Source organism: Alosa pseudoharengus, unplaced genomic scaffold (genome assembly GCF_046254945.1).
Source record: "Alosa pseudoharengus isolate Yale_2024_CS ecotype anadromous, Long Island Sound unplaced genomic scaffold, YU_APseudo_1.1 YU_APseudo_1.1_scf_3, whole genome shotgun sequence".
In the NCBI taxonomy this organism is placed as follows: domain Eukaryota; kingdom Metazoa; phylum Chordata; class Actinopteri; order Clupeiformes; family Clupeidae; genus Alosa; species Alosa pseudoharengus.
Window position 1 is genome coordinate 21,211,327 of NW_027468718.1, and position 13,064 is coordinate 21,224,390.

A 13,064-nucleotide genomic window follows, 5' to 3' on the forward strand; every position below is an offset into this window, starting at 1 on the left:
GACAAAAACACAAACATCTGTGAGTTGCTGTGTTTCCTGAAAATTAGCAGGGAAAAAGGATTTCCTCAAAGCGCACGAGAAGAGGGGCTGTTTTGCGTCCCTTTCATGTGCAGATATTTTCCAGTGATTCGCCAGTTTCTTTGATCGGCGGCTTTGTGATCCGCACAAGAAGCTCTGTTTGTTGTCTCGCTTCCTGCTGCCAGCTTTTTGACCTTTCGCATGAACGCCTGTTTGGTCACACTTTCTTACAAAGGAGACTGTAGTGTACTTTTGGTTTGTTTGGAAAGCAGTTTAACAAACACACACACACACACACACACACACACACACACACACACACACAAAAAGTTTGGCTGCTGAGCAACAAATGAAAGCAACATAAAAATCTCTGAAGTGTAATCTGTATAAAGTGAAGTGCTCTTGTGTGTGAGCTGCCAGGTCTTTGAGCCCTGGTGATGCCTTGAATTCTTTGAATTTACCCTTAGTACTGTATGAAGACTCCAGTGAGTCAAAGGCACAGAATGGGAGCATTGTGTGTGTGTGTGTGTGTGTGTGCGCGTGCGTGTGTGTGTGTGTGTGCGTGTGTGTGCATTTAGGCGTGGGACCTGTAGCTTTTGATCTGTAATGTTTTGAGGGTCTGGCAGTGGTGGGTCTGGCAGTGTATTCAAGGCCTATTGGGAGGCTCTGTGTGTGTGTGTGTGTGTGTGTGTGTGTGTGTGTGTGTGTGTGTGTGTGTGTGTGTGTGTGTGTGTGTGTGTGTGTGTGTGTGTGTGTGTGTGTGTGTGTGTGTGTGTGTGTGTGTGTGTGTGTGTGTGTGTGTGTGTGTGTGTCCTCTCTTTCACTGACGCTGTTTGTTTCTGTTGTGGAGCCCCCGCAGCTAAACTCCGTCTGTGTGGTCCAGTGCGGGCTGGGGCAGCTGGGAATGCGAGCGTGTTCTTTAGCATACCCAATTATCATCGCCTCTCCTCACAAAGCCGCAGGCTTACGGACGAGACATGCCTCAGCTCACGCAACGCAACACCACTCACCTGGCTCCACACACACACACACACAAACACATGTACACAAACACACGTACACACACACACATCCATACATAATGAAAAGAAAGCATGACTTGGCGGGGCTCAGCAATGGCCCATGTGTTTACTTGTCCTTAGCACTGCACTGTCATGCCTAGGGCTAGAACAATTAATTGTTTATTGACTATTTTGATAATCGGTTAATTTTTTGGCTTACTCCTCTATGACAGTAAACTAAATATCTTTGGTATGTGGACAAAACAGGACATTTGAGGGACATAATCTTGGGTTTTTGGTAACACCGATTGACATTGTTTCACCATTTTCTTGTCATGAAAATGATCATTCATTCCAGTCCTTGTCATGACTTTGTGTGTTGATATGTTTTGTGTGTGTGTGTCCCATTTACCCATGTTGCACCCTGTATTTCCACTTGTGGCAGCGAGTGACGGCCGCAGCTCGAGCGTGACATCTCTGGCGGTTGTGATCGTGGCGCCAGTCATCGTGCTGATCGTCCTGTCGGCCGTGGCCATCCTGGTGTTCCGCCGCATTCACAAGAACCAGATGGAGCAGCTCACCGCGCGGGATGCTGAGTACGGCACCATCGATGGCCTCATCGCCTCGAACGTCGGGGAGAGCACACTAGCGGTGAGTAGCCGCCGAGGTGTCCTGTTATACGGAATGAATGGACGAGGGGGAAAGCAAAGAACTCCCCGACGTGCAACAGAATGGGAGTTTCCTCCGCCCAAGAAGCCGACTTGTTCAGTTTGTTGCACAACTTTCTTTGGTCCTACAGTGATAGCTGTGGACAGTTAGCTTGTTTACTGTTGATTCCATTGTTGCGAAGCCTGCTTCCAGGCTCAACAGTCATCCTGTTGTTATAGCTGCCATTCATAAGCATTGATATGGAACGGTGAACTTTTTTTACCAGATCTGCTTCATAGGTTGTTTATACGTTATTTAGAATTAATAGCCACCCCATCAGCCAATCAGAAAATAGTATTTTTTCTCTCCGGTTGATAACCTAATAAATAGCCCTGTGGTGGGGTAGTCTGCAACTATGAACTCACTTGGGTATAAGTGGGATTTTATCTGTTCTACTGCTCTCACCCCCACAGTCCCTAGCACTGCGCAAAGCGTTTCCTTGGTTAGACTGCGGACCTTTATATTAGTGCCAGTTATGATGAGTTGCTGGGGAAAAACCTGGTTCTTGGGTTTCTGTTGTCCGTGGTCAAGCCTGGAGCAGTGTCTTCAGTGTCTCCTCTGAGAATATACTGTACTTTAAAAGGGAATTGTTCTAGTGACTATTATGACTTCCGGCACTACTAGCTTACTGCTGCAGTGGCCATTAAAGCGCCCTACTCCCTCATGTACTTCAATAAGTATTGTATTCTTACGGGCATTGCCATTATTTCTAATGATGGTGAAAATGCTATAATACCACTAAGCATATCTATCTTGCATGCATTAAGCCTTTAACCCCTCGGCTCACCTAACATGGCTCTTCATCCATATTATAAGGCTGGGACAGCCAAGTAAATTAAACCAAAGGCATCTTGTTGTCTAGGACTCCTTTGTTTTTTCGTCCCGGTGTTTCTCAGATGCTTGAGTTCCTGGCCGTCAAGTGACGGTGCTTTTTCTTCCTGGCCGAGCGTTAGATTGAAATGAATGCAATTTAGTCCCCCCTAAATCCCAGTAAAATCCCATCCATTTTTAATGAAAAGCCTTCAGGCAAACAGGCCCCGTGTTTACAGTAGCGTGGCCGTTCTCATGCCTCATTTTGGGGTGGGTTTGCAGAGTTGCTGCTCTTGGACCCGATTCAAGCTGGTTTCAAAAGGACCAGCGGAGAGCCTGGCAACCCGGCCCTAAATATGCTGCCGCAGAATGTTTGTTTCATTATAATTAAAAAGTGCTTGCCAGCACCCTGACAAGAGTTATGAGGACCAGTTGTGGCCATAAAAAAAAGTAGATTTCAGGGGTAAACACATGTGCACCACCCTTCCCCGCCTTCTGTTTCCCTGGGTGCATAAGGCCGCTCGGATGATGATAATGTCAATGATCTGACTGGCTCAGTTAATCACCCCAGCCTCCACCCCTCCCCACCCCATATCCCGCCCCAGCTCGGTCCTAATGTCACACAGATTATGGTGCTTGTTTTTTCCCCCTTGTCCTCTGAAAAACCCGAAAGAGGTCTGTTTTCAGGATTTATGTCCTTCTGTCCACATTCCTGTCATTTTCAAAATGACGTCCTCATGTTGCCTTTGTGACGCAGACATATGTTTAACTGCAGTGGCAAACCTCCACTCCAATTTTTTTTCTCCGGCCGGCTCTTGTTTCCTCCCTCCCTCTATCCTCTTTGTTGTTTTTTTGGGAGGAGGTGGATGTGGTGGGGGGAGGAGGGAAGGGGTGGTGCTGTGTTGTTTTGGTCGGATTTTAATTTTCCTCACAGCGGCCTCTCTGGAGCTGCTCGACAGTGCCCTCTGGTGCCGGTCAAGGTGCCGTGCAGCGACCCCGCTGGGCTGATATTATTAAAAGGCTATTTGGGAGTCTGGGCTGAGGATTAGACTCTAGTCTATCAGCCAAACACCCCACCACACCACACCACACCACACCACACCTCCCTCCCCCCTCCCCCTGTCTCGCTAATCACCCACGCCTGCTGCTGTCTCTCCCAGCAGGGGGCTCTCTCGCTCCCCCCTCCCCACGGGTGGGCGCATTGGTTCGCCCACAGCCACACAGCCGAGCATACAGCACACACACACACACACACACACACACACACACACACACACACACACACACACACACACACACAAACGTTAATATGCTCCACATCAAACGCTGGCTGGCGCACTCGACCACCCCCCCCCCCCTCCATCTGAGGCCCACATGCTGAAATCACAGCATTAGATGCTGTTCTTATGCTATTTTTCTATTTTTTTTGATTGTGTGTGTTCCTCCCTTTTAACCCTGTTCGTTACGCACTGGTTACTTACTTCTCTCATTTGTTTCTAACCCTCTCTATCTCTCTCTCTCTCTCTCTCCCTCTCTCTCTCACACAGGATCTGCTCGATCACTCCTGCACATCAGGCAGCGGATCCGGACTCCCCTTCCTTGTCCAGAGGACTGTAGCCAGACAGATAACGCTCAACGAATGTGTGGGTGAGGAGCTCGGCTAATCCCATCGCCCTCGTTAGAGGCACAGCAGGGGAACACAGGCGGAGGGGAGACTAAAAGAAAGAGGGGGAAGGGTGGGGAGGGAGGGAGAGAGAGAGAGAGAGAGAGAGAGAGAGAGAGAGAGACAGACAGACAGACAGACAGACAGACAGACAGACAGACAGACAGACAGACAGACAGACAGACAGACAGACAGACAGACAGACAGACAGACAGACAGACAGACAGACAGACAGACAGACAGACAGACAGACAGACAGACAGACAGACAGACAGACAGACAGACAGACAGACAGACAGACAGAGACACGGATGTGATTAAGTTGTTTTATGGATGTACGCATCTGCAGTCTAAGCCCTCGAGGGTCCCACAAATGACTCGCAAGATCCCACATCAGGTCGCCCACATACAGTACATAAGACCAGGCTAACCTCCTTCTCTCCTGGCTGCGGTAACAGCATTCAGCAGACTGTTCAATTTGTCTGTGCCCCCTCAGCGTTTGACAGCATGATTCCAATATAGATTCATGAGCATATGAGTATATTTTTAGCGTATTATAATCGGGGCATAGATAATCCTTTTGGATTATACAATCCCAGCCACCGGTGGCGATGTAGTCTCATGATGGGTGTCCTTGCTTCTCCCCTGCAGGTAAGGGGCGGTACGGAGAGGTGTGGAGAGGCCAGTGGCAGGGTGAGAGCGTGGCGGTGAAGATATTCTCCTCCCGAGACGAGAAGTCTTGGTTCCGAGAGACGGAGATCTATAACACCGTGCTGCTGAGACACGAGAACATCCTGGGTATGTGGCAGTAATGCCGTAATCTGTAGCTGATGTGATTAATTAGAGCGCTCTACATTCGCATGTTTTTGCGCAAGGCTTGTTTACGGTGTTTGATGAAAAACCTCACTAGGTCTGTATCTGAACTGCCTGCCCCCCCCCCCCCAACCCTCCTCTGTCCTTTTTTTCTTTTTCTCTCTTTCTCATCCCTCACTCTGTCCTTTTTTCTTCCTCTCTCTCTCTCATCCCTCACTCTGTCCTTTTTTCTTCCTCTCTTTCTCATCCCTCACTGTCCTTTTTTCTTCCTCTCTTTCTCATCCCTCACTCTGTCCTTTTTTCTCCCTCTTTCTCTCTCATCCCTCACTCTGTCCTTTTTTTCTTCCTCTCTCTCATCCCTCACTCTGTCCTTTTTTCTTTCTCTCTCTATCATCTCTCACTCTGTCCTTTTTTTCTTCCTCTCTCTCTCATCCCTCACTCTGTCCTTTTTTCTTCCTCTCTCTCATCCCTCACTCTGTCCTTTTTTCTTTCTCTCTGTCTTTCTGGCCGTCTACCCGGCGCCCTTCTTCCCCTGCAGGCTTCATTGCGTCGGACATGACTTCGCGAAACTCCAGCACGCAGCTGTGGCTGATCACGCACTACCATGAGATGGGCTCCCTCTACGACTACCTGCAGCTGAGCACGCTGGACACGGCGGCCTGCCTGCGCATGGCCCTGTCCATCGCCAGCGGCCTGGCCCACCTGCACGTGGAGATCTTCGGCACGCAGGGCAAACCGGCCATCGCCCACCGTGACCTCAAGAGCAAGAACATCCTGGTCAACAAGAACGGCCAGTGTTGCATCGCTGACTTGGGTGGGTATACGTGGCCATTTCCCACGAGTGCGTTTGCCAGTTGCAGTCACCACGGTGTGTCAGAGGAACGTTATCTTGATTTGGCTCCATTAAAACAAGCTGCTTCTTCCTGTGAAAACGGTGAACAGCTGTCCCATAAAAAGAAAATAATTTGTTTCATTGATGAATAATTGTTGATTATTTGTTGTTTTCGAGCATCAGCATCCTGCAATGTTATTTATAACTTAGCTGGTATAGGTCATGCTGACCCACTACTGCTGGGCCATTTGGAGGGAAAAATAAGGTGCATCTACAGGTATAACAACGGTCACTGAGAGGCTGTTTGCCAGACTTCCACCAGGCACGCTGTGGGCCCCTTTCCCCACCAATCAGTGAATGGCCTTGGTTAATATGGAGGAAGGAAACATGCTGAAACCCCTCTTAACCCTTAACCAAAAATCCATTAAGGCACCCCTCGGTCGCTAAAGTACTCGGAATGCTCACTGTTCCAATAGATGCCGAGCACCGAGAGATGCTGCTTTAGACCGTGTCCTGGATGGAGTGCTCTCCCGCCTACTTCAGCTTTGCTCAGCTTGTTCTAATGAATGTGTTGTTGTTTTCGTCTAATTACACACGTGTGATGAGCACAGCACCCTGATGTATCACTAATAGAGATGTTGATTGTTTTTCTTGTTTTTTCTTCTTAATTTTGCATTGTCATTTAAAATCCACAAGAGGACAGTACATGTCTTTTTTTAACTGCCAGCTTTCTACCAATTTGGTATATTTAGTATTACATCCATCAAATAATGGCATCACATCCATTTCACAATATTTTGTCATTTCAAAATAAAGTGTGAAACTTTCCTAATAAGTTGGCACAGAATTTGGCTTGACTGGGCTTCTGTTCACTCATGTTTGTGTTCCTCTTCAATCTAAAAGGATATCCTCGATGGATTTTAAATATGTGTTCTTCTTTTCTGTCTTTTACAGGCCTGGCTGTCATGCATTTCCAGGACACTAATGAGCTGGATGTTGGCAACAACCCTAAAGTGGGCACCAAGCGCTACATGGCCCCAGAGGTGCTGGACGACTCCATCCAGACAGACTGCTTTGAGTCGTACAAGCGCGTGGACATTTGGGCCTTTGGCCTGGTGCTGTGGGAGATCGCTCGGAGAACCGTCAGCAACGGTCAGTCCTGCAGTAGAACACTGAGTGTCATAAAGAAACTAGCGGGGTGTTTCATAAGCCTCCTGTTTTGGTATGAACTCCAGAGGGCGAGTTTATTTTCATATTAAATAAGTTATTTATTTTCATATTAAATAAGTTATTTTCTTTATTTGATAGCTTCTGTATATAAACATATCTCTTTAAAGCATGTCAGTAAAATAATAAATAAGAATAAGTACAGCCAAAAGGGCTTTAGAGCATTTAGTGCACCACTAGAGAGGATGGTGTATACAGTATACAGATGAAAACGCGAAAAGTTATTTATCCTTTCCACTCATAAATATGTCAAATATACCGTAATTTCTCAACTATTAGCTGCGGTTTATACATTGATTTTGCAAAATTTCTGTAAATACACGGGGGCAGTTAATATGGTCTTAATATGTTTGTTTTTTTTTGCTTGCATAAAACACTGTCCTGCGGTTTATACGGCTAATACACAGGAAATTACTGTAGTAAATAACATTGTCTGACTGCATTTCTTACTCAAGTGATCATATGTGTGTGTGTGTATTTGTATACATACATATATATACCCTATAGATGTTTGTGTGTGTGTGTATTTGTATGTGTGCTCGTATAGATGTGTGTGGCCTCCTCACATGCCCCTTTATTTTTGGGTGATGGGCCTAGCTTTGCCCTCTGCAAAGTGACACGGTGGTGTCTTATTTGAAATGGATCCCGATATCTCCCCTCAGAGTTAAATGGCTTTAGGGCTATTTATAGGAAGGTTCTTTTGCAGAGTAGGTTAGCACGGGACACAGTAACCTTAACTTTCCCTGCCAATTTCCACTCTCATTAGCTCACATTAACACAAGGGTAATAGTAGCATTAGCATTTCATTAAATGCAGTGTCTATTTAACCCCATAATGCTTAAACAATGGTCTTGATATTTGACCTACTACTGGCAAAAATAAAGTCATTTGTTGTTTGACCATATGCCGGTGAAATTACACTGACAGTTAGTTTAACCGATACAGGGAGGGAATGCCTCTGCACTCAATTGGATAGACCTAACCAATTAGAGCAACGAAATAACTTACCGTGAGATCCATAGGAAGAACACACGAACCATCCTTCTTCTCCACAAATGCTTTAACATTGTTTTCTGGTCTTTTGTAAAAGTTGTTATTGTGCCGTCAATATCTCCTACAACACTCATTAGCGAAATCTAAGAGATACGTAGTAGGATAGGCTATTAGAAAAAAACTGATATCCTCTCCGTTTTTAAAAATAATTCGGTTGAACACTGATATGCCACAAACATGTTATAAACAGCTGGGAAAGGCTGTCGCAAATCCCTCGAACAGGTGGTCAATTAGAGATTTCAAACGAACGAGGGAACAACATGTCACAATGCAACACACTGTTTTCCCTTGATGAAAGTGAAACCATGAGTTTTCTCAACTTTGGCCAAATTTTTCAGAAATAGTCATTTTCAGTGATAAAACCTTATTGAAATAATATGCATTTTCCATATGGGGTCTTAGAAGCTATCTGTCTCCTTCTAGCCACAGCGTTTTTGTTGCAAACATAATCAACCTAAGCATGCTCAGATGACGTGATAGACGAGGCTTTTGCTCACCTGTCCATCATCGTAAAGCCCGATTTGATTGGTCTGCCAGATTTGGGGCGAGCATAGTTGCTCCACAACGGAGCAATGCCAGACCGAACTTCCCGACCTCAAATGTTGTGGGCGGGACTAAGTTCGGCTGGCACCCAGGCTACTCTAGCGCCACCAACAGGTCAAAGTTAAAGGTGTACACACATAACTTTTGACCCATATGCCCAATTTTCGAAAACGAGGTACCATTGAAATCCTTGGATCAAGCCGAGTTCAATTCACATGTCACATTTTCCAATTTTTACCAAATTTGGCACAGGTGATCTTCAGACCAAGCCTTAAATACATTTTTGATTTTCAAAAGCGTTTGCCTGTCAAAGCCAATCACAATCGTGAAAGTAAGGTCATATCTCAGCAACACTTTAATATATTACTATAATATAATATATATATGACAGGTCAAGTTACAGCAAGAAAGCCATTGCTAAGACGTCAGAATAAGAAAGAGGCTTGTCTGGGCCATGAAACACCACCAATGGACTACTGAAGACTGGAAGAAGGTGTTATGGACTGATGAATCATGAAATTTCGGTTCATCACGCAGGATTTTGTACGCCGTAGAGTGGGCGAAAGGATGGTTCCTCACTGTCAAACATGGAGGAGGAAGCTTGATGGTCTGGGGCTGTTTTACTGGATCCAGTCAGTGACTTGTACAGTGATAGGCACCCTGAACCAAAACGGCTACCACAGCATTCTGCAGCGCCATGCAGTACCTTCTGGTATACGCCTAGTTGGTCAGGGGTTCATCCTACAGCAAGATAATGACCCAAAACATAAGCCCAAGCTATGCCATAACTACCATAGGAAAAAAGAACAAGATGGTAAGCTTGAAAACATGGAGTGGCCAGCACAGTCTCCAGACTTAAAGGAGAAGTTCGGTGTGATATTGACCTAAAGTGTGTTGAAACATGATACAGAGTGTGAACTTTTGTCTCATAGCTCATCTCGGCTTGTCCCCTGCACTCCGATATCTGGCGCTAGTTAGCTAATGCTACCAACAGGTTTTCAAAGGGGGTGCCTCTAGCATCGGCCTAGTCATGCAAATAAATCACTGTTTTACACCATTTACGAGGCTCAAAGTACCTCCACACTTCATTGGTTGACTCCGAGGGCCCTGACATTTAAAACGAGACATTGAGAACTTTGAAAAAGCACTGGTAGTTTATTTACAAGACGATTTATACAGACAGTACCTTCAGGAAGTTTACCGTTCGTTGCCATCTTGAATTTAGTCACGATAAGACTAGTACGATTCCGTGGAAATGCGGAATAATTCCGTGGAAATGCATGGATTCCAGTTGCTGCTACTGGAAGCAACTGGAATCCATGCATTTCCACGGAATTATTTTTCAATCTGATCCCTTATCATACCTGTTCATTCGTACTAGTCGCTCGACTTATCGTGTTTCGCAAATTCAAGATGGAGGCGAACGGTAAACTTCACTAAACTGTTTCAACACACCGAACTTCTCCTTTGCTGCTGAGGCTCAATCTTCTGTCTGTCCGGATACTAAACAATTGACATCCTCTTTTTATTCTACCTGCTCTAACATTCTGGACTGTGTTGCACCTTTTAAAACACTGCGCCCGAAAGCCAAAAAAGAACCTTGGCTGACTGACACTTCCCACTCAATCAGGCGAGAGTGTCGAAGGGCGGAACGCAAGTGGAAAAAGGACAAGCTGCATGTATCTTTTGATATTTTAAAGGAAACGTTGCTCAAATACCAAAAAACTGGTATTTGATATTGTTCTGCGCAATCAGGGCAAACCACATATTCTTTTTAACACTATAAACACTGCTCTCAATAAACACCAACCTGTTGAGTTAGACACCTCTTCAGTGAGTAGTGAACAATTTCTGCAGTACTTTGTTTCCAAAATCTCCAACATCAGAGCTCAGATAACCCCCCCCTCCTTTGACCCTTCTATCTCTGTCACCTGCCCTGTGAGTTTCAGTCACTTCGAGCCTATATCATTTGCTAACCTAAGCAAAACCATAGGGCTAATGAAAATCTCATCTGGTCTAACTGACATTGTTCTTCCTCTTCTCATCGCTCACACACTTGAGACCACAGGTCCCCACATATTAACGATCATGAACTGTAGTGCCTCAGGTGTTGTGCCAAAGAGCTTCAAACATGCCGTTGTGCAGCCGTTGATTAAAAAACTCCAACTCTAGACACTTCAATCCTATCTAACTACAGACCTATCTCAAAACTCCCGTTCTTATCTAAAGTTCTAGAAAAGCTTGTGCTTCAACAAATACAGTCTTTTCTTGATACACATGGTATCATGGAACCTCTGCAATCTGGTTTTAAAGCCCTCCACAGTACGGAGTCAGCCCTTCTGAAAGTAATGATCTGCTGCTAGCCACTGATTCTGGAGATTCTGCTATTCTGATCCTCCTTGATCTCACCGCTGCTTTTGATACTGTTGATCATGATATTTTACTCTCCCGTCTAGAGCACTGTGTTGGTATCAGAGGCACTGCTCTTGAATGGTTTAAATCCTACCTAGCCGACAGAAGTTTCTCTGTCTGCCCCTCTGCGCCACTTCCTTGTGGTGTTCCTCAAGGGTCTATTCTGGGGCCTATACTGTTCTCATTATACATGCTCCCCTTGGGATCCATCCTCAGAAAATATAACATCTCCTTCCACTGCTATGCGGATGACACACAGATCTACATGCCCCTGAAACATAACGACCCCCAATCTTTTAAACTTTTATTAGCTTGTCTAGAGGACATCAAAGCCTGGATGGCTTTAAATGTTTTAAATTTTAATGAAAATAAAACTGAGGTCATAGTCTTTCGGCCCAGTGCTGCTTGTGACACACAAGGTGACTTAGGCCCCCTTGAGCCATTTGCTAAAGATACTGTAAAAAACCTTGGTGTAATGTTAGACTGTAATTTTAAAATGGAGAAACAGATAAACACAGTAGTAAGATCTAGCTTCTTCCAGTTAAGGCTTTTATCCAAGGTTAAGCCTTTCTTATCCCTCAAAAACTTTGAGATGGCTATTCATGCTTTTATTTCTTCCCGCCTAGATTACTGCAACGCCCTATATGTGGGCATTAGCTGTTCCTCTTTATCCCGCCTTCAACTTGTTCAGAACGTTGCAGCCTGCCTTCTAACCATAACACGAAGGTGTGAGCATATTACACCAGTGCTTGCAGCCCTTCACTGGCTCCCTGTCCGTTTTAGAATACATTTTAAAGTTCTTTTTATTTGTTTTTAAATCTTTACATGGTCTGGCCCCACTGTACATAGCAGATCTCCTGAAGATGCAGACATCCTCTAGGGCTTCTAGGTCTGCTGACCAACTCCGGCTGGTTGTGCCTCGTTCTAGGCTAAAGAGCAGAGGGGACCGGGCTTTTGCGGTGATTGCACCAAAGCTCTGGAACGAGCTGCCCCAACATATACGCCTGGCTCCCTCCTTGAGTGTTTTTAAATCTCACCTAAAAACCCATTTTTATGCCCTGGCGTTTAACACAGTCTGATTGTCTTATGTATTTATTTGTTTGTTTGCCTGTAAATATTGTTATCCTCACTTTTTGTTGTCTTTTTTGTTGTCTACCAAGTCGTACTAATTTGCCTGTCCAGCACTTTGGTCAGCTGTTGTTGTTTTTTAGAGTGCTTTATAAATAAACGTAATATAAAAGGCCCAGCAAGGACATAGGTCACAAATGCTCCACAACAACTAAGTGAAATTATAGAGACTTTGCTTTGTGTCAAGTCCAACAATGTCCCTTAACTATTCTAAAATCACAGACATCTAATTTTATTGGCTGACACCAGTGTTTACAATTATTTACTTGTCACTTACACACATGTTCCGTAACATTTTGCATTTTCTTGAAAATGCATTCTAGTTTCAATTAAAAAAAAAAAAACTTTAAGACTTAACCAAATCATCTCGGGGAGTGTTATAACTGACTGAAAAGTGCAAACTGATTTCTTTTGCAGCATTTTTATTCATAATGATGAAAAGTGTTGTTTATCAAACCTTACCTGCTCATTCAAAAACCTAGTTAAATAGACATTAGTGTTATTTTGTTTGGATCTACTCCTGTTGGTACTCCATTAAAAAGCTTTTCCATTTATATAATTGCTGACTGAAAACAGGTGCACCTGTCTATCCATACAGATGAGAACTGTGTTTCTTCTGTTGTTTCCATTTATAGGAATAGTAGAAGACTACAAGCCTCCCTTCCATGATGTTGTTCCAAGTGACCCCAGCTTTGAAGATATGAAAAAGGTTGTGTGCATAGATCAACAGAGACCCAACATCCCCAACAGATGGTTCTCAGACCCAGTAAGTACATAACTCAAATTTTTGTCTGCTAATTAAGCAGAGATGTGGGGAATATGGTAAAGAAAACCCCTAGACGTCACAATGCTCTAG

General features: G+C 44.7%; 1 protein-coding gene across 3 annotated transcripts in view; it reads left to right on the top strand.

The window, feature by feature from the left end:
* LOC143100403 (activin receptor type-1-like) overlaps positions 1–13,064 on the top strand; it is a 33,684-nt gene that overhangs the window by 19,278 nt on the left and 1,342 nt on the right. For all 3 annotated transcript variants that reach the window (XM_076263554.1, XM_076263555.1, XM_076263556.1), the window contains exons 5-10: positions 1,465–1,670; positions 4,085–4,184; positions 4,852–4,998; positions 5,552–5,827; positions 6,800–6,997; positions 12,844–12,974. In XM_076263554.1, the coding sequence (XP_076119669.1) occupies positions 1,465–1,670; positions 4,085–4,184; positions 4,852–4,998; positions 5,552–5,827; positions 6,800–6,997; positions 12,844–12,974 (1,058 nt within the window). The remainder of the gene's footprint in view (positions 1–1,464; positions 1,671–4,084; positions 4,185–4,851; positions 4,999–5,551; positions 5,828–6,799; positions 6,998–12,843; positions 12,975–13,064) is intronic.